This window comes from Leptonotus elevatus, chromosome 2 (assembly GCF_054856555.1).
Source record: "Leptonotus elevatus isolate MCC_2025b chromosome 2, RoL_Lele_1.0, whole genome shotgun sequence".
Classification (NCBI taxonomy): Eukaryota; Metazoa; Chordata; class Actinopteri; order Syngnathiformes; family Syngnathidae; genus Leptonotus; species Leptonotus elevatus.
The window spans coordinates 33,021,887-33,046,215 of record NC_141240.1 but is presented as its reverse complement, the minus strand read 5'-3'; the positions used below and the strand labels follow the sequence as shown (position 1 = coordinate 33,046,215).

The 24,329-nt window shown below is 44.2% G+C and overlaps 1 protein-coding gene across 1 annotated transcript; it reads right to left on the bottom strand.

Moving 5' to 3' along the window:
* Positions 1-861: 861 nt before the first annotated feature.
* Positions 862-23,885, bottom strand: fam120c (family with sequence similarity 120 member C). The gene is made up of 17 exons (XM_086068959.1): positions 22,385-23,885; positions 18,081-18,327; positions 17,860-17,942; positions 16,009-16,137; positions 14,582-14,684; positions 14,076-14,149; positions 13,317-13,594; positions 11,770-11,932; positions 11,624-11,707; positions 11,334-11,535; positions 9,449-9,698; positions 7,870-7,984; positions 7,563-7,772; positions 7,234-7,471; positions 6,995-7,130; positions 6,159-6,222; positions 862-6,086 (listed from the first exon to the last, which is right to left on the bottom strand). Exons 1-17 carry the CDS (start codon positions 22,904-22,906, stop codon positions 5,835-5,837), a joined length of 3,150 nt encoding a protein of 1,049 aa, XP_085925085.1. The 5' UTR covers positions 22,907-23,885; the 3' UTR covers positions 862-5,834.
* Between the last annotated feature and the right edge of the window lie 444 nt (positions 23,886-24,329).

Genomic DNA, 24,329 nt, shown 5'->3' with positions numbered 1-24,329 from the left:
GAAGAAGGCCTTCGCTTGTTAAAAGCAGCCTCCTCAAGGTCACAAAAACGACAGAAAAAATGAAGTGCAGCTTGTTCCCTTCGCAGTTCAGTTTCGACTGTCATCGATGCTCGCCATCTTTCTTTTTTCTGCAGGCAGGATTGCAAATCTCGCGAGGTTTGAAACTCACCACGACGACACTTCATATGTACGACGCTTTCTGCAAACGTTGTCCCACATTGCAGTGGTGGCAGGTAACAAAGTACAAGTACGTCATACGTATTAATAATTTAGTACTTGTTGTAACGACTTTTACTTCCTCTAGTTTAAAACAGACGCTTACAGGGAATTTCAAAAGACTAAATATTTTTGTGGGGCAATTTACCAAAAATATTGCATATTGGACAGGGGGTAGGTGGGGGGATTTTTGCCTTAATCTGTAATCTACCCAGTAGAGTGAAATGGGTGAATGTACCACTCGGAAACATTAACACCATATACATACACAAGTAACGTATGTACCTGGTTCACACGATATTTCCCCCACTCCCCAAAAATAAGACTGGCACACCAGTTTTTTTTTTTTTTACTAAAAGAATAAATTTTATTTCAGCACTGTAAGTCATTTCCCAACCAGTACAAACATGACTGCCATGGTTGTCTCTTTCTGAACCTTTCCTCCTCCCCTCCATCTGTGAGATCAGACCACCAACACCCAGACAAAAAAAAAATGTCACTGACTCTTTCCCTCCTCTCATCTTTCCACAAACAGTCTGGTGCTTCCATAATGCTAACAATGATGACAAATGATACCAACCATAATTATAACAGCAAGCATGATGATGATGATAATATCTCTCGAACAATAATATCATGGATATATTTGAACCCTTTTTTTTTTTTTTTGCTGCACAGGTAGTTTCGGCGGGTGGTCCTGGGTATTGTCGTGTATGCTGAAGGCATGTTTGAACAACGTGGTGTTGATCAAGAGGAGCACCTTTGCAGGGGGGTATGGTGGGGCCTGGTGGGGTTGGGGGTGGGCTGGGCTTCATAATGTGGATTTTGGAGGGCTGCTGAGGGGGGGAGTGGCAGTGTAGAGACAGACAGATAGGGACCTTTATTCAATCTGGACAAAACACTGTGAGAATCTCACAAATAGATCAGAAAAGGTACAAGCAAGACAAGTGCACATTCTGTTCCACACTCAAAACACATGAATACTGTTTCACACCGACACTGCGCAGCACTTTTCTTTCCCGGGACTTGAGCTGGTCCAACATTGTTGGTCGGGCTCTTGTGGGGGACTCCCATTAGGTGGGGCAAAGAGATGGGCACTAAGTTTTCCAAGCCAAACAACAGCTAATATGTTTCTGATGCTCAATCTAATTCCTTGATCGTTAAAACTAAAACAAAAAATCCTTTTAAAAAACCTAATAAAAATGGAAATGTGTAAAACGGCCTCCGCACTTTTAGGAGGTTTCACTCTAAAAAAAATGTATTGACATGAAATTCACTTCAATGTCCGGCCATCTCTAAGCTGTGTTTTACTTGGAAAGCTGGCCCACTTTGGTGCGTACTCATGGGAGTTAAGGCAACAACGTTTGGGAGTCTGGGAATCCAGGGCAAAGAAAGAGGAACGCAAACAACCCGACGAACGGTCGAGCAGCATTCCTTGACGTACATACGCAGTGGTTGGCACAGCCGAAATTCAGTCTATGTGGAATGAGCGAATGGACAACACTGAACGAGCGAGTGCAGACGAGGCGGAAGCCACAGTCGACCCTGGCGCTTGCCGTTCACACTTCCCTGCCCGTTTGTGTCTCTATGACAACCTCACAGTCTTGTCACATAAATCACACATGCTGCAACGTGGTTATAACATATATCATCGTACTTGCTGCTCTATAAACTCGGGGCAAGCTGCTGAATGTTTACGGGAGGTGGGCTCGGGGAGGTTTAATGGGGACGCTAGGTGTACTTTGGTTCTCAGGTGAGACGTTCCGCTGCTTTGTGCAAGGGCGCAGAGTTCAGCTTGGATCGGCCACAAAATTATCATCAGGGATATTATGAAAATCAACAGTGCAGACGATGGTTCTCAATCGGTAACGGGCAATATTTACTTACGTACATTAACGGTGAAAGTGTCTAAAGATGCCATATAAAGGTGAGGAAAATCGCAATTATTACAGTTCAAATCTCTAGGTTGGCTAAGCGTATTTCAGTACTAACTGAAGCAATGGTAGAAGGATTAGAAGATGTAATAACATTAAAATAGTAAGAAAAACACATTTGCACAACTGAATTTAACAGGTTTTTTTTTTTTGCTGATTTTTTTTTTTCAAACTCTGGCTAGATACATACAGAAACAGATTATTAACGTTAATATAACCTTTACTGTTAGTTGGGTTGATTAAGGGGCAGGGCAGCCTAAAGAGAAAAGAGAAAGGCGGCCGATACAAATCATCCTAGGGCTACAGGACAAGCGAGAAGGCGAGGGGAGGGGAAAACAGAGAAATTCAGGACAGATTATATCATTGAGTGTGAGTGTGTGTGTGTGTGTGTGTGTGTGTGTGTGTGTGTGTGTGTGTGTGTGACAGCGTGGTCCCCGCAAAGCAATCACAGACTAGCTGTGAAGCAAACCAGCTTCAAGTTGGACATCAAACCCTTGGTTGAAAGGCAAGGTTTACCTCATCAACTTGTCTATTTTCAATCTGCATGCAAGCGCAGAGTTGCAAGTCAAATATTATCAAGATGAAATAATCCTACGTCAATAGACAATTATAAATTCAAGGGTGTGTACACTTACGCAATGTTGCTGTTCTTTTCTTTTTTTTTTATTCTATGACATGGAATGGTAACCTGGCAATAGCCAGATTGACAAATGTGATTCACTCAATGGAGTTCTCCTCAATATCAATCTGGGACTGTTTAGTTTGTTTCCTACGGCGTCGGCGCTTCCTGATTTAGTCACAGCTGCATATCCCGCCCCCAAACACAATGTTGCTCTGTGATTGGTCCGAACCACTCGGTGAAAAACAGTGGGCTCTGTTCAAAATGTATTCTCAGGAGGTTGTCAACTCACAAATACCGCGAGAATCCAGCTTGCAGAGCAAGGTTAACAAGTCCCAAGTCTTTTTGTTGCTTCGAGGGGACCAAAATGTGTGTGCGTGTGTATGCTGAGGACGCTAAAGAGCAGAGCACAGAAAAAGAAGTGTGTCGTCAGTAGGAGTGGACAACGTGTCAAAGCAGGAAGGAAGCGATCGTTGGGTTACCAAGCATTACAAAATAAAAAGTAAAAACTAATCAAATCTCTATTGAACGAAAACAGACGAGGACAAAAGAGGGACACTATATGATGTATTGTGTTGCTGTTTGATCCATACTAGCTACTGTGTAACTCAGGGTAGTTTAACATCTACATATGTACGTGTGTGTGTGTGTGTGTTGTGTGATTGTGTGTGTTTGTTGTGTGTGCATGTAACGTGTACTTTTCATGTGTCCATGCAAAAGACGAGTGTTGGGATTCCGTGTCAAGTCGCATGTGTTACCAAATCATGTCCGATGAACTGACGAGCACTTCACTGGCAACTGAAACTGCACAAATATCACGTCAGCACGAAAGCAGAAACGATGCAGCTGGTAACAAATATCTGGTTGTACAACCTGTGTGTGTGCGTCTCTCGAGCAAAATCGGTAGAGGGCATCATATAGCAGATTACTCCCTGTCTCGTGGCAGAAAGGCCGTCCTCTTAACACGTAATGTACTATTGCAATACATGTCCTAATGTGAAAAAAAATAGTTGAAAGCAGATTAAGTATGCGACTGGCAAGAAGTGTTGCCATCGATTGGCCAGTGGAGCTAAATTCTCGCGCCTAGCCGTGATGTCTTAGATGTAGAAATCTATTGAGGCGGTCACATATGAAAACGTAGCGCGCTCGCGGTAGCGCTGATCATTTCCTTTCATTTGGTGTTGGAGAGGCGCCGGCGAGCGCTGGACGTCTCGCTCGAATGTTTGGTAACGAGGGGGATGTCTGACGCGACTACATCGACACTTACACACACTCTCATGGTTTTTTCCTTCAAGACGCCATTTATCCATGTCAATTTTGCGGCACGCAAAAGAGCGCAAGTCATCAACATAGTATGAAAATAAGGTGCTTTCTTGTTGACTTGCCTTTGAGTCTGTGACGAGCACACGCCGATGCTCTCCGTTAGCAACATGTCAACACGCAGGTGTGTAAAGAGAACTTCCGTTATAGTACGAAACCTACTACTGGGGACAACCGCTTGTATACAAACGGAAGTGCTTGAACAAAACAGTTGACTGGCGTAGTCTCCGAACGTGCGCGGGACACTCGGGTGGTGGCGGGTGTAAAGTGTGTGTGGGGGGTGGGGAGTAAGTGGGGGCACGCCAACGTGTTTCCACCCACGAAGCCTTGGCCTTGCTCCTTAAGAGCAGGAAAGTGCTTTTCTGTTGGTCTAAAGTGACACGCTGGAGCTCTCAGCGTTTCTCAACGACGGCCACCCAAGGATGGCGGCGGCGGCGGCGGCGGCGGCGGCGGCGGCGGCGGGGAAGCGCACCCTTTGCCATCGCTCGGCTCAGCGCGTTCAAATACACTTTGGACATGAAAGTGACGCCGATTCCCGAGAAAGGAGAATCGGGCGTCCTTCAAAAGTTGTCTAGTGAAGGTTTTAGGCCGCTTTGCGGGGTCTGCTTGGAACCTTCCGGTATCTGCTGAGTAGCAGTCTTTTCTTTTTGGCCTGGAACTCTCGAAGGGTGCCTCAAGGTGACCGACTTGTCGATCACCTGGCAGAGGACCGTCCAGTGTGGTTTTACATCTTGAAAACAAAGTGCCTCTGTCTGGAAGCACTCTGTACACATTCTGACGTCTCGCAAATAGATCTCTACCGTTAAATGTCATCATCGACATTTACTCAGATGCACGCACCCCACAAACGGTCAATTCATCGCTATCAGGGGCTTTTTTTCTCCAGAAAAAAACTTTACATTTAAATACATCAAGTGCTTGTGTTGGGATAGTACAATCAAAGCTTTTGGGAGGAAGGGGCGGGGTGGGAATAATAATAATAATAATGCACTTTTTTGGGGGGGGAGGAGTGGGGTAAAACCTTGCATACTTGAAGGATTAAGGTGCGTAAATTCATGGGATTTCTTAGCACAGCTAAGCGTTAGGCTATGCTACATAGGTCAAAGTAAAAGAGCATCCTAAAATCATCAGTAGGGAGCTCGGAAATATTTGAATCGTGCAGCTTTCTTGCACGACGGGCACACGAGCCGTTTTATTCCGCTGGAATCTTTCCATAGCTCAATGTCTTCTTAAAGTTAAACCTCATGCCAGACGGCAATCGCAAAGCGCACTGACACACGGCTAATGACCATGGCCACCGTAACCATGGAAACCTTATCCCACCTGTCACCGTCAGTGGCAGTGGCAAACGCAACCTCTGTGTGCAGAGTTTACAACACAACAAGGAAGAGTACAGGTAGCCATACTGGAAAGGGGGGCTCGCTTACGTGGCGGTGGCGATGGGGGCGGAACTTCTTTGAGTTTGTGTGTGGGGGGGAGGCTATTTGTGGAGGGGTGGGGTGCTTACAGACTCATGGAGAAAATCTCTCAAAAAAAACAACATAAAAGCACATGAGAAAACTAAAAATGGGAATTAACCACTGTGACAGCAAACTGTTTGGACACATCACAGGGAGCAGCAGAGCGCACGAGACGGACACGCTCGGCAGCTTCCTGCTCCGTGTGATGACATCACAGTTGGCGGGCGGGGCTACAAAGACGGGGAAAGGCAGTCAAACACAAACTCTCTCCGAGGACGCTGTCCGTCACTCCTCCTTCTGTAGCGCTCCGTCTGACGGGCAGTCGTCAAGGCAACAGGGGGCCTCGGCTTGCACCCCCTCTGATTGGTTGTCTCTGCTGACTAAGGCACACTGGATTGGCTGGGCCAGGGGGGCCAGCTCCAAGGGCTGCCCCATGGCTGCTGAGCTGCCATTCAGCTGCCGAGTTGCGACCTCTGGCGCCGAGCCCGCCTCCTCTGAGGGCTTCGGGGGACTGTTGGATGGAGGGGGCGACGATGTCTGGCGGAGGTGGGAGGAGTTAGGACACTGCGCTTTGTAGCCAACCACAAAAGGGCTTTTTAAAGGCCGTACCTGTGTTCTGTTGGCAGTTGCTTTTTTCCCTCCCCTTAGCTTTCCTGGGATCTCTTTCCCCCTCCTGTGGTGAGCAAACAGACAAGACTTTAGCATGGGGTTGTCAAACATTTGAGTTGAGGGGCCACATTCACCTCAAATTTATCTCAAGTGGGCCGGACCAGTATGTTTGTGGCCTAAACCTCTACGAATAACATTCCCAAATTTTCAAAGTACATTTGGAAACTAATCACATTTATTATCTAGTTGCAAACAACTTCTGAAGTTGTTGACTGACATTTGCAATATTCTGCCCCTTCAACTACTTCTACTTTTTTACACAGCTGTAACGCAAAGTCTTAAAAAGTGCAATGCATATATTGTAGGCCCAGAGGCCAGATTGAACGACGCCCACAACAAACCGGTTCAAACCAGTAGGCAGCGGTGGGGTTCGTAACACCAGAGGTTGAGTCAAGTTATTTCACGACTGACCAAAGAATTGCAAAAAGAATGGAAACTGAAGGAATTGAAGATTAGCAACCATCGGCCGAGTTTAAAATAAACCAACACGTCATGCCTATAAAGCGCATGCGTTTTAATATCTGTTGCTAAGATGAAATAGCCTTGGTGTTTTGCTGAGATACTGCCAGGAGGTCAACATTGCTCGTGTCACAACCGCCACTGTTGAGATCATTTGATCTGGAACATGTTCACACGTTGTACTTTTTATAAACAGGACTGTACTTTAGCAGCTTCTTCACTAGAAAGAAACTAGTGTGTATACTAGACTGATTGTTTCCGCTTTGAATGAAATGTTTGATTTGAGGGTTTACAATCAGCGAACGACTCACACTCACCCTTTCCCAGCTCCGACTGAAACCACCTGCATGTTGAACCCCCCTCTGCCACGGATGGGTTTGTTCCCAGCCCACTGGCCAACAACCATGCCGGCAATTTCCAACTTTCCTCCCTGAGGGGGGATTGACTGGATGCCTGGGGGCGGGGTTAAAAAATAAATGAATGAATAAATCCAAGGGACGATGACTGAGATATCCTCTTCTGGTGTTTGCAATGAAACCTTCACGAGTGCGCGTACCTGGGAAGGCCCTGGGTCTGTGCTGGGCAGGGTGGTGCAGATGATGCGGGTGATGAGGATGCATGCCGCCCATGGGGCGAGGTGGGTAGAGGGGGGGCATGGGGTAGAAAGGGGGCACCATGGCAGGCGGCAAGAAGGCAGGGGGCGGAAGAGGGGGAGGCGGAGGAGGAGGACGAGACAGATTGATGCCCTCGAGAATGGCCTGACGCATCTTCTCCACCTTGGACACCAGCTCCTCCTGCCGAGCACAAGAGTGGTGGTCAGTGGTGGTCTTGTCAGTTATTCCGTGTCGGAATAATTGCTCCGGGTAGAGCGGAGCGGGTCCATACCTGGCCTTCGCACATGTCTAGCAGGGCAGCACGGTCACGGGTGGCGCGGGCCAATTTGCTCTGGAACAGTTTGCCGTCAAAGAAGCCCCAGGGACAGCAGTGTTCCCATGGCAACGGCTGGCCGCACACATCGTTGATGAAGAGCGCCGTGTCCACGCCGGCCATGAAGAGAGAGGCTAACTGCACGCCGCGGGCATCCACCTTCTCCACCTGCAAGCCAAACAAACAAACAAACAAACAAACAAACAAGATGGGCAAAATGCAACGCGCGGTGACAAGTGCGTCCAAAGGCGAGTGCCGTCAGTACCTTGAGCTCCTGGAGCTGGTCCGGTTCGTAGAGCTGGTTGGAAACGGCCTGGGCCAAGAAGGCATCCAGCTCATTTCTCTGGAGGATCCTTCCTGCGGGCCACTGCATCATATACCTGAGCAACAAAGAAGGCTCATCACATACATGATGTACTAACCGGACTGTCTTGGCAGCACAAACTGCACACACCTAGACGGAGGGTATTGCACTGAGTGGCCCTTTTGTGTATACATTTGTCAATGGGATGCAAGTCACACGGTGTTCGGGGGATACACCACTAGTAAAATCCCATGTTCACATGACAAGTTGTGAATGAACTCTTGCTGGCCGCTAAAGATGCTTTTGAATAAGGTGGATTATTATACCAACACCGTCTTTGTTTGCTTTCAATCTCAAAAGGACTTTTGCATTGTTGGTTGTCAGCACATTTGGCAACTGCTCAAAAAGTTAAGGGCCACTTTACACACTTCAGTACAGTAGCTTGCTAAAACCAGTCCATCAGTGTCGGCAAAGATATGCTTAGCAATTATGTGTATTTTTGTATTTATTAATTAACACAGCTAAGTGATAAAACTGAAAGCCCAAAATGTTGTCGAAATTTTGGGATGGCCAGCGGTCCTTGTATTCCACTAGAACAGATCCACTTTAAGAACCAAAACAACAGCATATTGTACTAAGATGACCTTGAGGTGAAACAAAGTGAACAAGCATGATTTATGCTATTTGCTGCGCTGAGTCACGTTATTCATTGGGATGCCACGAGAAAAACTTATTTGACCATTTTACTCATAAATAATTTCTTTGCGTTTTTTGCTAATCAAGGTAAGCTCTTTATCAAACTGTATTAATAAAATGATTATTATTAGCAGTAGCTAAGTGTGACAAGTGACAAGATTTTGCAAAACAGAGTGTGTCAAAATGCTCAATCATGTTGGAATGGCCACTTCAGCCGGAATACAAGGCCCCAACAATTTGGACTTTTTTTTTGTCTAGGGAAAAAGGGCCTGTTTTACAAGCATTCAAAAAAAAAATATATATATATATCGTCTGTTAAAAAATGCCTTTTAATTTGATTATTTCTGAACCCTCTGCTTTGGTCTGCTAATTGGGGAAGACATTCTCTAATTGGCTGACAATTTTCAACTAAAAAATATCTACCAATAAGCTTGTACAAGCCGATATTCCAAAGTCTTCTCCAAATCGACGCGTGAAAATGACCATGACTGTTCAGATGGCATCACTTGCCTGCAAAACTCGACTTAATTAACCCAAATGGAACATCATTGGTGGCAAGTGCAGTGTGGGCAGCAGAAAAGCTCATGTCATTTAGTCATCTAATGTTTTGACCTGAATATATTTATAGGCAACATCAGAATCGTTTGAAGTGCTCAGTCAATATCGGCCACTTGGCCACGAGTCGGGGGTGTGGCAACCAAACAGACAACCGTTAATACTAGCACATGCCACGGGCCGCTGAAAAGCAGAAGGCCAGCGTCAATGACCCTAACGCCACAGTTTGGTCACCACTTGTCAAGAGGATAAACCACAAAAATCCCACTTGGGCAAGCATCCTTCCTACCTGAGCACGCAGCACATGAGCAGCAGATGCTGCGGGACCTGCGCCGGATTGAGGAGGGCCGGGCAGTCGGAGCGGAGGCAGGCTAGGAAGGCCCGGGTCCTCCTGGAGCGGTCCTCGCTGGCGCGACCCAGCCACAGGCGCCGCAGGTTCGGGCAAGTCCACTCCCGGAAACACAGAGCCGGGATCAGTTCAGGAGTCAGAGCCGACTTGGCTTTACCGCTGCTCCACTCTTTGACAATCACTGGAGGAACTGAAACGTAGCAATAGAGTCAGCTGCTGGTTGTCACTTTTACAAGCAATAGTTAGCTCATTCACTGTCAGCAGACTTCTGCGTTTGCCTGCAGTTGTTTTACACCATTTGGCCTGACCTGCAAAACAGACTCTTCTTTTAACAAAGAAACTAATGTGATTTCTTGAAACCTTTTTTGTTCTGTAGTAATCAGCAGCAGAACATGTGTGGCTTTGACAAAATGCAGCCAAAAAGGGTGAAGACGGGCTTTTTGTGAACAGAAACTGATCAAGCAAAACTGTGGCGTTGCATTAGTGCAACATTTTTTGCTTAACATCTTAATTCATCCTATACAAATAGCTTCTGATTGCAAAACAACTGTGTAACTATATATATATATATAGCCAAAACTTGTCTGGCTTCCAAACTATGGGCGCGTGCCGCCATTTTCTCCACATACTTTGTCATGCAGCATATTGGTACAGTTGCTCATATATCTCTAAACAAAGAAAATATGTTAAATCAGAACATGTATCTTCATTTATGGTTATTTCTTGTTTAATCTTGGGAAACTGACTGCAAGAAAATAAAATAATCTACTAGACCCGCCCCTCAGGCTACATTCACACTGCAAGTTATGATGTCCAACTCTCCAATGATGTCAAATCCGATTTTATTTATTTTTATTTAATCTGATCTAATGTAGTTGGTGACACACAAACCAAATGTGACTTGTCATAGCAACGTGACAAGTGGCCGCTATCTTTGTGGAATGAGGAGCCATTCTACTGCCCACATTACTCCGCTAGTTAAGTTGAGTTTTTCCACATTTGAAACATCACAGTAACTCGTTGACATTTCAGAAATTTTGGCCTGTATGAGCAATTGCTGGATTTTTTTTTTTTAACTAAACCTTGTCAGCCGATCAAAGAACGGGGTTTTCTGAGTAGAAGACAAACGTTAAAGGGTCGAAGCGAATATTGAGGAATAATAAAGTTAAATCGTTTGACTCTAATTTGAAGGTGTTGCTTGATCAGATTGTCTCAAGGTGCTTTGACATTCCTCAAAAAAGCCAGTTCCCCGAAACCCCCGCACAAAAAAACAAAATTTCTCAGGATCCCATCAGATTTTCTAAATTCTTGGTGTGTTGCACTCAGGCTGAATTGGCCATTAACAACCAGGCACAACATTTTGACAGACTGACTGTCGTTTTCAGGAAGTCTTGTCACGTTGCTACTTGTCATGTGAACGGAACGTGTCCATGAAGTGACATGTGCACAATACACAACATCACATGGCCAGGTGTGTTGACGGTCAGAAAAATGGTTCCTTGCTCATGTAGGTCTCTGCCCTAAGCCAACAAGTTCTTAACTGAATAACTTCCCCTCATATTTTGTTTTATGCGCCTTCATCTGGCATTGCTTATGGCAGAGTGTATTTTATTGAACAGTGACGTTTGCCACCTTTTAATTATGCATTGGTCGAATGAACGCAACAAAACTGTACAGACCGCAAATGCAACAATTACATGCAGTATCTGTTTTTTACCCAAACATTAGACTTGTTTTATTTCTTTAAAAAAAATAAATCTGAATCGACTTGCAGCATGAACATAGCCTTTCACCCTAACTTTGAAAATATGTCATTGTTTGCCACCTCCGAGTACTTGACAATCCCGGCCCCAACCGTCCAAGGGAGCTCTCTTGCGGAGGGCGAGTCTTTCCAGGCGGCGGTGTGTTTCGGCCAGACTGAAGAGGACGCCGTAGGCATACTGTCTGGCGGCACGGAACAGCAGCGAAGCAGGAGGCAGCTCAGAGTTACACTCGTCCTCAATACACACTGGCATTTTCATCTCTCCCTGTTGGCCAGTACAACAAGCTGTTACTCAATGGGACCAAAGCAGGAACCCAATGGCACTCCAAGACACAAGTCGAGTAGGACTTTACCTTGGTCAAGATGTGATAAATCTGTGGGTACATTAGCCCTCTTCTGTGTCTGTGTTCTGCTACACGAAGAACCTCAGCACTAACCTAAAAAACACCTTTGGTTTTTCTCAACTCCCACACTCGTAAAATGTGTTTTTAAGACGAACCTGAGGCAGAGGGGGCGTGGTTATGTCCATGTGACTGCGAGTCGCCATAGACAGCAGTGACGGAATGCTTGAGCCGCTCCCGTTGCCTTGCGAACCGTCTCCGGAGGCCGAGCCCTCCCTTCCGCCAGGATCCTCCCAGCGTGACGACTTGTCTGTCAAATGGCTAAGACAATGGGTAAAGGTCAAGCCATGTGAACATGCTTACACAATACAACTGTGCAAAGATAGTTGCTTTACTTTTTTCTTTTTTACTTTTTTTACAACTAATATTCATGCGACAGAGTTAGCAACCCGTGCGGACAGTCCAAAGGGTATCCTGAGTGGACGATTAACCCGCACCTACAGCCGTCTCCTGTAGAGCTGCAAATCCTTTAATCCCAAGCAACGCAACTTTACACACACACAAAAATCCTATCAGACGACAACATCTGCAAATAAATTTGTCATAGATGAAGACCAAAGAAACAAAATCAACAGTGATAGCAAAGTTGAAAGTGAGTTATATAAAAAGAGAACAAAAGTAGCAAAAATTGCTGGATTGTGATAGGGAAAGAAACTTTGTGACTTGCTCTCCTCTCTGTGGCTGAGAATGAGCAAACCAAAAGTCTCCTTGCGTTCAGTCAAAGTACGCGTCATGCATACCCCCGCAGTGGAATGCAAGGAGATGCATCCAAACCACAGTAGGGCTGACGCTATCGAATATTTTTACAAGACATTATTCCATCGATTAACCAAATCTTTAAAAATATATGTTTTGCGTTTAAAACCATTTTTTCACGATTACCATTTATTTCTCTTTTTAAATCTTACTTTGAATTGTAAAAAATCCTGTTACTGGTTTATATGTTCAATAGACAAACAATAAACCAATTATTGCTTATTTGCCATTTTTTTGCGATAAAAGCAACAATGAGGGAATGTCTCACGAGAGGGACTGATGCTGTCACCAACCTTTTGGAAATTGATTCAGTTGCTGTTTCGGACATTATTTTAAAATGTAAAAGCATATGTTTGCAAATGTCTTAGACTTCAGACATATCTGACTCCAATCGGATTCCTTCCTCAAATCCGTTTTTTTAGGGCTGACTGTCCAGACTGTTTTTAGCAAGTGTCCAAATCCGATCTGGCCCCGTTCAGACTGAGCCACATTATTGACCCATCGGACAGGTTGCTGTGGCAACAACATTGAACCGAGGCAGCGCCCAGTGTTTGACGTCACTGTGACGCTGTTTACCGCTCAAAAAACTGATTTAATGTGCTTTGTGACTGTACAGACTACAAAAGAGCCATCCACTTTCAATCTGGATGAGCTAAAAATCTGATTTTGGCTGGCAGTCTGAACAAGGTCTTATTTCGATTAAACACAAAAGAGAGTCTGCTTTCATGACGAAGTACAGAAATCTGATATAATTACTGTTGAAAAGCTGAAATCAGAGGATTTGTAAAATTTGCTCTATATGATTAAAATAGTTGTCGATTTGATCATCAACTAGTTGTCAATTCATTGATTAAATTTGATCCCTCCACACCACAGTAAAGTGCCTTACTTTGCATTGTTGTCATTGGGTTCGTCTCCATCCGATGACGAGGAAGGCGACGGAGAAGGACCCAACTGAGCACCCGCGTGGTGATTGGGCAAACGCCCTCCGCCCTGAGAGGAATCATATGGCGCTGACCAATCAGTATAGCCCATCTTTCCTGTGGGCGAATCATTGCAGTCTTGGGATGGTGGTGGCGGCAGGTTCTGGAACAGAGGGGCTGAGCCAGGTCCAAATGGAGCGTTTGCAAAAGGCGGTTTGAAGCCGGCCACCTGGGGAGGAGGAAACTGAAGGCCAGCACAGACAGAATGAAGGCTGTTAGGCGCAAATAAAATAACTTCATGTGCCAAATTACCATCAATTTGATGGTGGTAGAGACATGACAAGTGCGCACTTCATGTGTCTCTATAATCAATCCTCCATAACAAATACATACACACACACACATTTATCATGTCCTTGATATTTATGAAGACTTGATGTTCCATAATTAATCAATATCTGATCGAACTCTTGTGAATCGAAATCGAATCTATTGAGGAAATTAGAATTGATGCACAGCCCTAGTCATGATAATAACAATTAGCATTTCTCCGGGCCCAACACAGAATGTTGGGGACTGAAAAATCCAGAAGAATTAGTGTTTGGCCGTAATGAGTTAGTTTAGTGATGTCGGTAACAAAATACGGAAAATTCATAATATCGGGTAGCCCAGCATAGCATATTTCTCTGCTATACAGAAAAAAAAAACAAGAAAAAGTGATCTACCTGATTTTTCCCAGGATGCATCGGTCCCATGTGGCCCGATGGCCCCCCAAATGGAGTAGGCCCAAACCCAGGTACTAAATACACACACAATAGTTATTAGGGATGGACACAAAAGTTTGGTATTTCTTTAATTAAGAAAAATATATATATATTCGATTTGATCCAATCTTGATTATTTTCACAATTTGTATATTGTTTTTCAACCGCCAGTTTTAAAGAATCTGTACAGAAAACAAAAACTGGTGAGCACCGTATGCTCCAAACTATTTTTAATTCATCATTGTTTTCGTTTATATAAAATGTGCATTTTATAAATTAATGAAGAAGAATACTATGAGGATATATATCGTTATCGGGATTTAAAAATGAACTATATCAGGAAATAAATTTTGTCCAAATTGCAGACCTCTAGGCGCAATCACATAATCACCCAGCCCTATTTAACTATCAGGATGTAACGGTTGTGATTTTGAATTCAATCCATCAACGTGATCAGTTTGACTCACAAATGAAAGCGGGGGGTCCCACGTTAGGCGATCGAGGTTTGGAGGCAGCTGAGAAATACTCCACAGCTTTCTTGAAGCGATCCACTTTGTCTTCCATGCGAGACTAGAAGAGACAGAGCAACATGCTCAGCACCGCAACAATAACACTGAAGCCTATTTGCTGGAAATACAATTTAGAAGCCTTAGCATGAAGTGAAGAGAAGAAACTATTTGACAAACGTAATCACATTGCCTGTTTGAGCCAACGGGTGGGAGGAACAGGAAGTAGCAAAGTGGCTTCAAATATAACGGCGTTGCTCTGCCAAATGCGAGTCTTGCCCACAAATGCCACCCTCTGACGTCAAGCGTTTACTAGAGTGACAATCCATCATTATTAAGCCCTGATGGGCACTGAAGTTTAGAACCAAGGTTGGGCCTTACAATATGAAAAAAAGAGAGTCAAATACTAATTCTGATTTCAATCCATCCACTTCACACTTACACAAAATTCAAGATGTCTTTTTTTTTTCTCCTCACGGGATTGTCTTTACTTCTCCTGATAGTGTAGAAGCTTTGAAATTGTGGGGGGGGGGGGGGGGGGGGGGGGGTTCAGCAACTTTTTTTCAGCCCAACAAACTTTCAGAGAAATTCACATTTTAAAAATTAAATAAATCTTAACAGACAAAACGTGCTTCTGCTTGGGATAAAAGATATGTATTACTATGTATGCATGCAAATATGACCCCTAATAAATGAACATTGTACATGTTGAACAATTTTAAATAATGAAATGAACCGGGTCACTGACCGAATAGCTGCACAAATCCAAAGTTGTCAGCACTACCTCTCAAATTAAGAACATTCATTTGGCAAGGATAAACAAGAGGCCATCAAACACCCTTCAACATTTACGCCAACAATTTGGACTAAATGATACTTGACCTGGGCCCGCCTGTTTTTTGTTGGAAGAGAAGCATATTCTGTTTTTCTACATTTTGATAGCTAGGTTTGCATTTTCCCTAGGTGAGATTGTTGGAAGTGGATGATTTTGCACAACGTATAGCTGGGCACCACGTCTTTGGCCACATTGACCATGCGATTGCCTTCCACTGGTAATCTTTCAAGTTATACGGAGCACAAAGTGAAAACGATTCTGCTCAGGCTGTCTTTCTTAGCGGGAGTTACATTTGCTTGATGCTTTTTTAAAGAATAGACACTAGAAGGTGTTGGGGAATAGTTGCTGAATATTGTAAGAAAGGTCCTTATTTGGCAACAATGACTGCAACTAAAAAAATAAAATAAAATAAAAATATTAGCAGGACTTGCGATGGTTAGTGAAGCAACAACAGCCAAGACGTTCCCACCAAACATGACTGTTTGGTGCTACTGCTTTGGTCCAGCGAATGTGTTGGGCGATACAATCAAGCATTTTCATGACGGTGACGCACCGGTGACTGTTTGAAGACATCTCTGGCGATGGCGTCCAGGTTGCCAAGGTCTTTGATGGAGGAGACGTACTCAGACACAGCCTTGATCACTACTTCACAGGGAGGCAGCACCAACTGATGGGCTCGCACCTGTGATGGCAACAGTGCGACAAGATTGTTGGGAAGCTTTGGAAATGCACCACAATGTTGCACATATTGGGGCTATTTGTAAATGTGATAAAATTATAATAATAATAATAATGCATTCGATTTATAAAGCGCTTTTTGGGACACTCAAAGACGCTTCACAGTAGTTGCATTATTCGTGCGCTCACACATTCACACTCTGGTGGCGATAAACTACTTAAGTAGCCACAGCTGCCCTGGGGCAGGCTGACGGAAGCGTGGCTGCCAGTGTGCGCCTACGGCCCTCCCGGCCCCCACCAAACGTTCGCACCTTTCAGACACCAGTGTGTGTGTGGCAGGACACGACGACACATGACTTGGGGAGAGCGGGGATCGAACAGTCAACCTTCCGGTTACCGGACGACCGTCTCTACACCCTGAGCAACGGCCGCCAAAAAATTCTACTCTACACATCTGCTGTGATGCTATGCTTTCTAATGGTTTTATTGTGCGTGGATGTCTGCTTATGACTAAACAAAATGTTTATATTTATGCTTATAACTTATTACTAAATTAGCCTTAATTTCCATAAATCCTACAGAAAATATTTTCAAAATTCCCCATCTTAACTTCCTGTGGAAATGTACCAGTTATTTTCCAACCCTTTGCTTTTCATCCACGTGAAGGGACATGTTATTGTTAAAGCTTTTAAAATTAACAACAGCTAAGAGTTTAGAACAGTAATAGTAACAGTTTACAATGTCAACTGCAAAAAAACCCCCAAAAAAAACAAAACAATTGCTGTACACTGAATAAAGGTTTTAAGGCAGCAATTTCATTCAATGTATCGGCTAAAATGAGGAGGCAAGACAGTAGTGGGGTTTCCATCCACCCATTTTTATTTGAATTTTCAAGAAATGCGAAAAAGAGCCCAAAATTAGCAAACAAGTTTTTACGCTTGGAGGGGGAGGATTTTGAAGCGTATCCAAAAAAAGGAAAATGCTAATTTTGGCTATGGAAACAGGTTTTGCGAATAAACGCCGACGAGACCGGATACACGTCCCACGTTTTGATCAGATATTACGTCACACGTACATTTGTAGTCACAAAGCAATGGTGGACGATAAAGTAAGGTATGTTTGGGGGGGACGACGAAACAGAAACCTTTTTGGCAGCAAAAAAACGCTAGGGTTTATCAAGAATTACAAAAACAAACTCATATGACGTCATCGCACAGCACAGTTGCTTCCTGTTTTTCTTCTTCTACTTTTAAATTACTGGTGGATGCCATCTCTATGGTGTATACCACCACCTACAGTGGCAGAGTCCCCTCTCTCAATATTCGCAAAAGAAGAACAAGTGGAAACAGGCACAAGTCGCATGTCCGTTTTGCGCATCTCCAGTAAATTTGCTTTAAAATTTCGAAACAATTGGATGGAAACTTGACTAGTGTAACTAATCATTTTGGAGGCCACACAAAATGACGATTAGCATTGAGGGAAGTGAAAAAGTCCCAACAGAATATGGTCTTCCTCAAAATGTCATTACAGAGTTAGTCGGAAACACTGTAACAATTGATCAGTAAATGAGATTACAGATTTAATACCTACATTAATGTACATTTCTAGGGAACAGTTATTTCTTGGAGCAAGATTAGCCGGAGCACTTCAGTAGTTTGTCAACATTTTCATGTCTGATTGTTGCGAAAGCTAGTTTCTTTGTGCACGACTTTCATGGATACACTACCTTGAGAGATGCTAGTGGGTGTTCTGGTCCCAGCAGGCTCCAGTGGAAGGCAGCCAGGTCTTCATCAGGCAGAATATGATTTCCTTCAAAGAAAAAAAAGAAAAAAAGAAAGAAAGCAGCCTTTTGAAATACTTCTGGTGTGAATGAACCACGATGGACGTAGGCGTGTGCGCTTTAGCAAGCATGTGAAAGCGTGCACATCGGCGTGGGCCGCTCTTTACCCAGCAGAGCGGCGAAGCAGGGCAGATGCTGAGTCTTGAGCCCGAGCTGCCTGGCGGCTTCAGACAACAGGTACTGGTGTGTGGTCAGGTTTTTGCCGTTCCAGCTGAGTTTGAGTGCGTGCGAGGAGAAATAGGCGGGCACGTTGCACAGCGCAAACTCCGAGTCCTGAGCGATCAGGCCGGCGAATCCGTAGTCCCTGTAGAGAGACAGCACTTCCTGGTGATGATCCTCCAAAGTCTGTACAACCTGCAGAAAGAGCGCACAAAGACATCAGAAGCTTTTTTTAGGCACATTTGCCAGCAGCAAGATGACCATTATTCTGAGTAAGCCGAATGATTGTTGGCTAATTTGCAATGATATGCAGGAATGAATTATTGCACTTGATGATGGTTTGCTGTTCACCAGTTTTGTGCCATCATAAGAAGATATTAAAAATCAAACACATTAAGATACTATGATAAACATCGGTTCAATAAAGTAAGACATAAGCTTGTATTTTGTCCATTTATATAGTTTTTACATCCCAGAACTTTTTATTTTTTGTATTTGTGTGTTTCTGAACAATATTTTTTATATTTGTATTTAGATATTTATATATTTTTTAAATTCTCTTAATCACTTTGTGCATTTTGTTTTTAAAAACAAAAGTACAAAAATGGTATGGTTGGAATGTTTCTGGGAGGAAAAAACATTGATAAAGTATTTTCTATTTAAAAAAAACTTTGTCCTAATTTTGTCCTTTGTTTAAAAAGAAAACAAGACAAAAACACTTAAAGGTTGAAAATTGATAGTGATTAAGCAATTCGATGACACAGCTACCTTAATTTTAAAAAATCATTATTTACCATAGTTTTCTAAAAGTATCGATATCAGCAATACTGGCCCTGTATTTACTTGGTATCGGGTAGATACCAAAATTTGCAGTATCGCACAACACTACTGATTCTTGCGCTTCCTTTTTAGTGTGCCCCCTTGTCATCTGATGCAGTGTTTCCCACAATATGTTAATACTTGGGCGAGCCACCCAAGTAAACTGGCCACCACCCAAGAAGTTTTCAAGAAAATGTATTAAAAATACATATATATATATATTTTTTTTTTAAGTGTCACGACCGGACATACTGCATGTAACGTTAGTTCGCCGTTACTTTGTGGATTGTGAGGCTAGAGGAGACGTAGTAACAGGACTGAGACCCACCCTGTCATCCCCATCCCCCCCGCCAGAGTCCACCCACCCAAGTAATTTAAAATCTGTGGGAAAAACTGTGATGGATAAGGTGCACCTTTGTATTAGCCGCAGAGTTGAATGCAAATGAAAAAAAAGTAGCGGCTTATAGTGCAGAAATTACTGTAATATGTTGTATGCGCCCCAACTATTCTAAACAGGGCATTCTGATTAATATTGTGTTTGTGGAATATGAGTTAAGCATCAAAATCCACCTGTTTTGATCCATCTCAGGGTGCGGCCATTATGCCACTTGCTGTTGCCTGAAAATGGGATCACTGTTGCTCAGGCAACAACCAATCACGGCTCACCTGTTTTCTGAGTTGGCTCATGTGACGTTCACAAGCTGAGCCATTGGTTGGTCGTTACCTGAGCCCACCTGGTACTGTGATGTCATCTTCAGTCAACAGCAAGTGGCAAAATGGCCGCCCCCTGAGGTGGATTAAAACAGCTGTATTTTTCTGCTTTATTCATATTCATAAATGGAAGAAATTAAGTAAATGTGAGGCAGAAGAACAATTGTTATATGAATCAATCAATCTGTCCTATGGCAGCACTGATTGATGCAGTTCAATTGAGTGACGCTGTGAGTAAGAGAGTGCAGATTGCCCCAGACTTTGAACTTCTTAAAGCGAGACTTAATCCAGAGATGGTTTACACGCACACACGCGGTGCGGCGGCGCGGCGGCGCGGCGGCGCCTGGCATGGTGTATACGGTGTCTATTTGGAGTTCCTTTGTTGATCAACTGAGGCGCAGGAGAAGGCTAAGTAGCGTAGCTTGATAGCAACCATTATGTCATACAAAGTGAGAAACCAACGCACAATGTCCTGCATCACGTGTCCCGAAAACTGCTGACATGCAAACAAAGAGGCAAAAAGAAATAAAGACTGCTAAAAAGTAGCAACAAGTGAAAAAGCCTAGCGGAAAAGGCTGCTTCAAATTAATTTCTAAATGTAAAGGAGGGCCGTCTTTGATCAAAATGTCACACGTTTGGTTTCCTACTTCCTGCCAATCCTGTTATTGTTAGCAGGTTACTTGATGTTAAGTACAAGTCGTATTTATCGCTGTCCGGCCATGTTTACGAAAAATGCGCTCTCAGCTTCCTGTCAACTTTTACAAGTCTGTCTGAGAATATTTCAATTGCAATGCACAAACAAAAGAGAGCATTAAATTAATCACTTCAATGGATTGGGATCAATCTTAAAAAAAAATAAAATAAAATTAAGAATCTAAAATCCACAGATAACGACAGCAGCCAAGACAACCTATTTCAATTTCACAATGAGCCCCACTGAAATGCAAACAAATACCGTAACTGGAAGGCATAAAAAAAAGGAAGGAATCAATGAATGAATTATTCCACACCTACACTGTGACTCAATTTCCAAAAGGTATGAAATACTCCAACTGAGCTACTGTCCTGTACAACGAGCTGATAAATCAAATGTGGGCCAACTAAACAATTCTTAAACAATGCATGTCAAGTTCAGAGAGTTCATGTTACGCAATTCAGAAGTGTGCAAGTTACTTCAATTCAGGCCGGCTTTATTTGGTGTTCAATTAAAAAAAACAAAGCGCAAGGCGGCTAAATCCAAACACACTGCCTTCCAGGAAACATCTGCGCTCTGCTGGCTGCATTTAAAACAAAACACAAAACACAACCATAAGGTGGCCAACGCATGGTCACAACCAACAATCCATGAAGCGGCAGGTGCCTTACGAGTGTGCACATGAAATATATTTTTCAAGACACTGGATGTATATGAAGGTTTATTATTTGCATATACTATGTGACTAATGCACTTAACGTTACTTCATAATACATGTAATTAATAAATTAATTAAAAATAAATGTTACAAAAGGTGAATGCCCAATGATATACTTTCTGCCATGTAATAGAAGATTTAGATCGTGGCATAGACAGAAGGACAAGATACATCATGTTATAGATGAATCAATTTCTAACCAATTAAGTGAAAGATGATCATTTTTCGCAGCACGCTTGAAGAGCTCTTACAGTACAGTGGTTGGGAATTGCTGATCTATGCAAGCAAATAAAATAATAAAAAATATTTTTTTTTATAAAATTGATTAATCAAATAATTGGATAAAAAAAAATACTTTATGCTAAAGTTGCTTGCAAAATCTTTTCCCAACTTCTGTTAAAGGGATACTTGACTCCTTTAACCATTTTCAGCGGTAAGAAAATAATATTTTGCCTATAATTAATGTGATAACATCATTATTTTTCATGTACAATTAATACCTTTAAAACTAAAAGCACATTTTGGCACTTGCTGTTGACTGTAGATGACATCACACGTGCTCAGGAAACTGGTAACGACCAATCATGGCTCAGTTTGCTAATGTCACACAACCAAACCCAGAAAACAGTTAAGCCATGATTGGTCATTAAGTGTTTCCTGAGCACCTGTGATGTCATTTTCACTTGACAGCAAGTAGCAAAATGTGCTTTTAAAGATATTAATTGTACATGAAAAATAATAGTTATCAAAACTCTTCTAGACAAAATATTGGCTTTTTACTGCTAAAAATCGCAAAATTAGTCAAGTATCACTTTAATAAACTTACTGCTGTTTATTTGACATTGAAAGATGAAACAAAAGCAAATAAGTGTATATTATCGCAGACACACTTTTTTTTTTGTTACTGAGAAACACACTATTGCCTATATTTCAGTAATAACGTGAAAATGAGTGGTGTGAATATTTACTGTACAAGTCATCAGCAGCCCTAAAATTTCAGGTCAGGGCGCTTCCAGTAAAAATAAATAAACAAAAGGAGCTGCTTTCATGGAAGACTAAATAATTGGATAATTTGCTGTTGAGGATGAAATTTGGAACTTAAAGATCCATCAATTATCAAAATAATTGTGGATTAATTTGTCAGATTAAGTTGTTTATCAAAACTGTTTTATTTTCTGATACGATTCAGAGTCTCTAGCTTTTCATTCGGCTTGTTTAGTCAGGTATCTGTAACGTGTAAACCAAACAAGTGGGGTGAAAAAGGTGCAAAAGAAAGCGGAAAGGAGCAACAGGACGACGAGGTGGCTCACCCGCACTCGGAAGCGGAACATGGCGAGGCGGACGCAGTGGCTGAGGCAGGCCGGGGGCAGGAACCAAGCCCGCGGAGGCGGGGTGGCCTTGCCGCCGACGTGGTTGACGATGAGCTGCGCGGTCTGCCGCTGGCCCTGGGCTCGCCGCGCCCACTCGGGCCAGCGCTCCTTGCCCAGCGTGCCGTTAAACACAACCACCAGCTCCAGGCCACCCTGGAACAGGCAGGCCTGCGACAGGGCGGCCAGGTAGCCCAGCATGGCGTTCCACTGGCCGCCGCACACCCAGTCCGTCTGGTAGCCCCCGTAGAGGCGCTGCAGGCCGGAGTCGGCGTCCACCAGGATCCTGGCGGGCGGGGGCGGGGGAGGCATGGGCCCGGGGTGGTGTAGGTGGTGCGGATGATGGTGCGGGTGAGGGTGCGGGGGCTGGCGGGCCGCGGTCCGGGCGAGCTTCAGCAGGTCCACGGGCACCGCGGCGCCGGGGCATCGCTTCTCCAGATACTCCTGGAAGCCCTGCACGCCCATGACGGTGGTGTTGAGCCTGTGCGTGTGTCCGGGGGCGGGCTCGGAATACGTTCGGTACGCCGTAGTTGAAACCGGATGAGGGGCGAGACCAGCTAGCTAACAGCGAGCTAACCGTCTGCCCGAAGACTGAGTGACAAGTGGGGCGCTGTACCAACACCCGAACGAGTCAAGCGAGCGTGCCTGACGTCCACCCCCCTCGACAAAACAAAAACAAAAATATATGTTTCTCCGATTTAGACGTGAGTGTGGAGCGCCGCGTCCATCTCTGTGGATTTTGCCGAGAGCCACAAGGCCAGCGGAGCTACAACCAGTTGTCAGTTGGTTCACTCCATCCGCAACATCGCCAGCTCCCAAACACGCAGTCGCTCGCGGTTCTGTCCGAAAAGTGTCCGATATCGACACAAAGTGTGCAGAAATGCCCACGCGCGAAATGGATGCTATACTGCGCACTAGTTAGTTAGCAGGGCTGGACGGCCACTTCGCGGACATGTTGAAGCGAGCGGCTAGCGTGACTCTTTCAACTGACAGCGACAATATTTGCCACACAGTCAGCTCGAAAGCGGGCTCAAATTCCGCATTTGGGTGGCCCGCTTTGAAATTCGAAGCGTAATAAACGTCGTGTGTCCGTCTATGTTGTATTTGCCAAGTGTGTACGTGTGTACGTGTGTGTGTGCGCGTGAACGCGCGTGCGCGTCGGTGTGGCTAGCTGCTGGCAGGGTACCCAGCGTGATTTTGACGCGTCAACTCCCGACACAAGTCCGGGGCGAATTCGACGCGGAATGGGATGGATGTTTGACGGAATAAAAGAAAAGAAAGTAAAAGAAAAGAAAGCGAAAAGCCCGATGGTGCCTCCCTCGCTGTCGTCCACGCTCACGGCTCCATGTTGCGGCGGAGAAGCTCACTTCCAAGCGACAGCAGCCATCTTGAGACTTCCTCGCGGCCCAGCCGAGTGGGAGAGAAGGCGGAGGAAGCTCAGGGAGGAGGCGCCAACGCGGGGGCTCATGGGATATGAAGTGCCGAACCCACATCACTGCCGTTTCACAACAGGGTATCGACCGCCACTAAAAAACTACAACAACCGACGCTGCGATAGCGACCGTTTGGAGTGGACAACACTCGTCAAGTCAAGAGGCGATTTCTCAAAAATGTTTCAAATCACAATGAAATGAGCAAACGTCCGTTATGTTAAAACATCAAAATGCGCAAGTAGCTTTCCCAACTTGTGAATGTTCACAAATACCTCTTTGGTCAAATAACGCGGATGGTTCGAATGTTTTACACCTTTACGTTTTAATGCGAAGGTGTTGACTGAGTGTTGATTTCACGCACGAAAACAAAAAAAGAAGCCGTGCTGTGTAGCTCTTCAGTGGCCAAAGTAACAGGTATGATGACTCGCTTCCGTCCATGTTGGCGTGTCTGTCTC

What these genes read in the sequence shown, in the direction of transcription:
- fam120c (XM_086068959.1), bottom strand. Translation starts at nt 22,906, where the DNA reads ATGGGCGTGCAGGGCTTCCAGGAGTATCTGGAGAAGCGATGCCCCGGC. An exon ending in GGGACCCCCCGCTTTCATTT is followed by an intron (nt 14,150 to 14,581) that starts GTGAGTCAAACT and finishes GTGTGTATTTAG; the next exon opens with TACCTGGGTTTGGGCCTACT. An exon ending in CTCATGTGCTGCGTGCTCAG is followed by an intron (nt 7,985 to 9,448) that starts GTAGGAAGGATG and finishes TTTGTTGCTCAG; the next exon opens with GTATATGATGCAGTGGCCCG.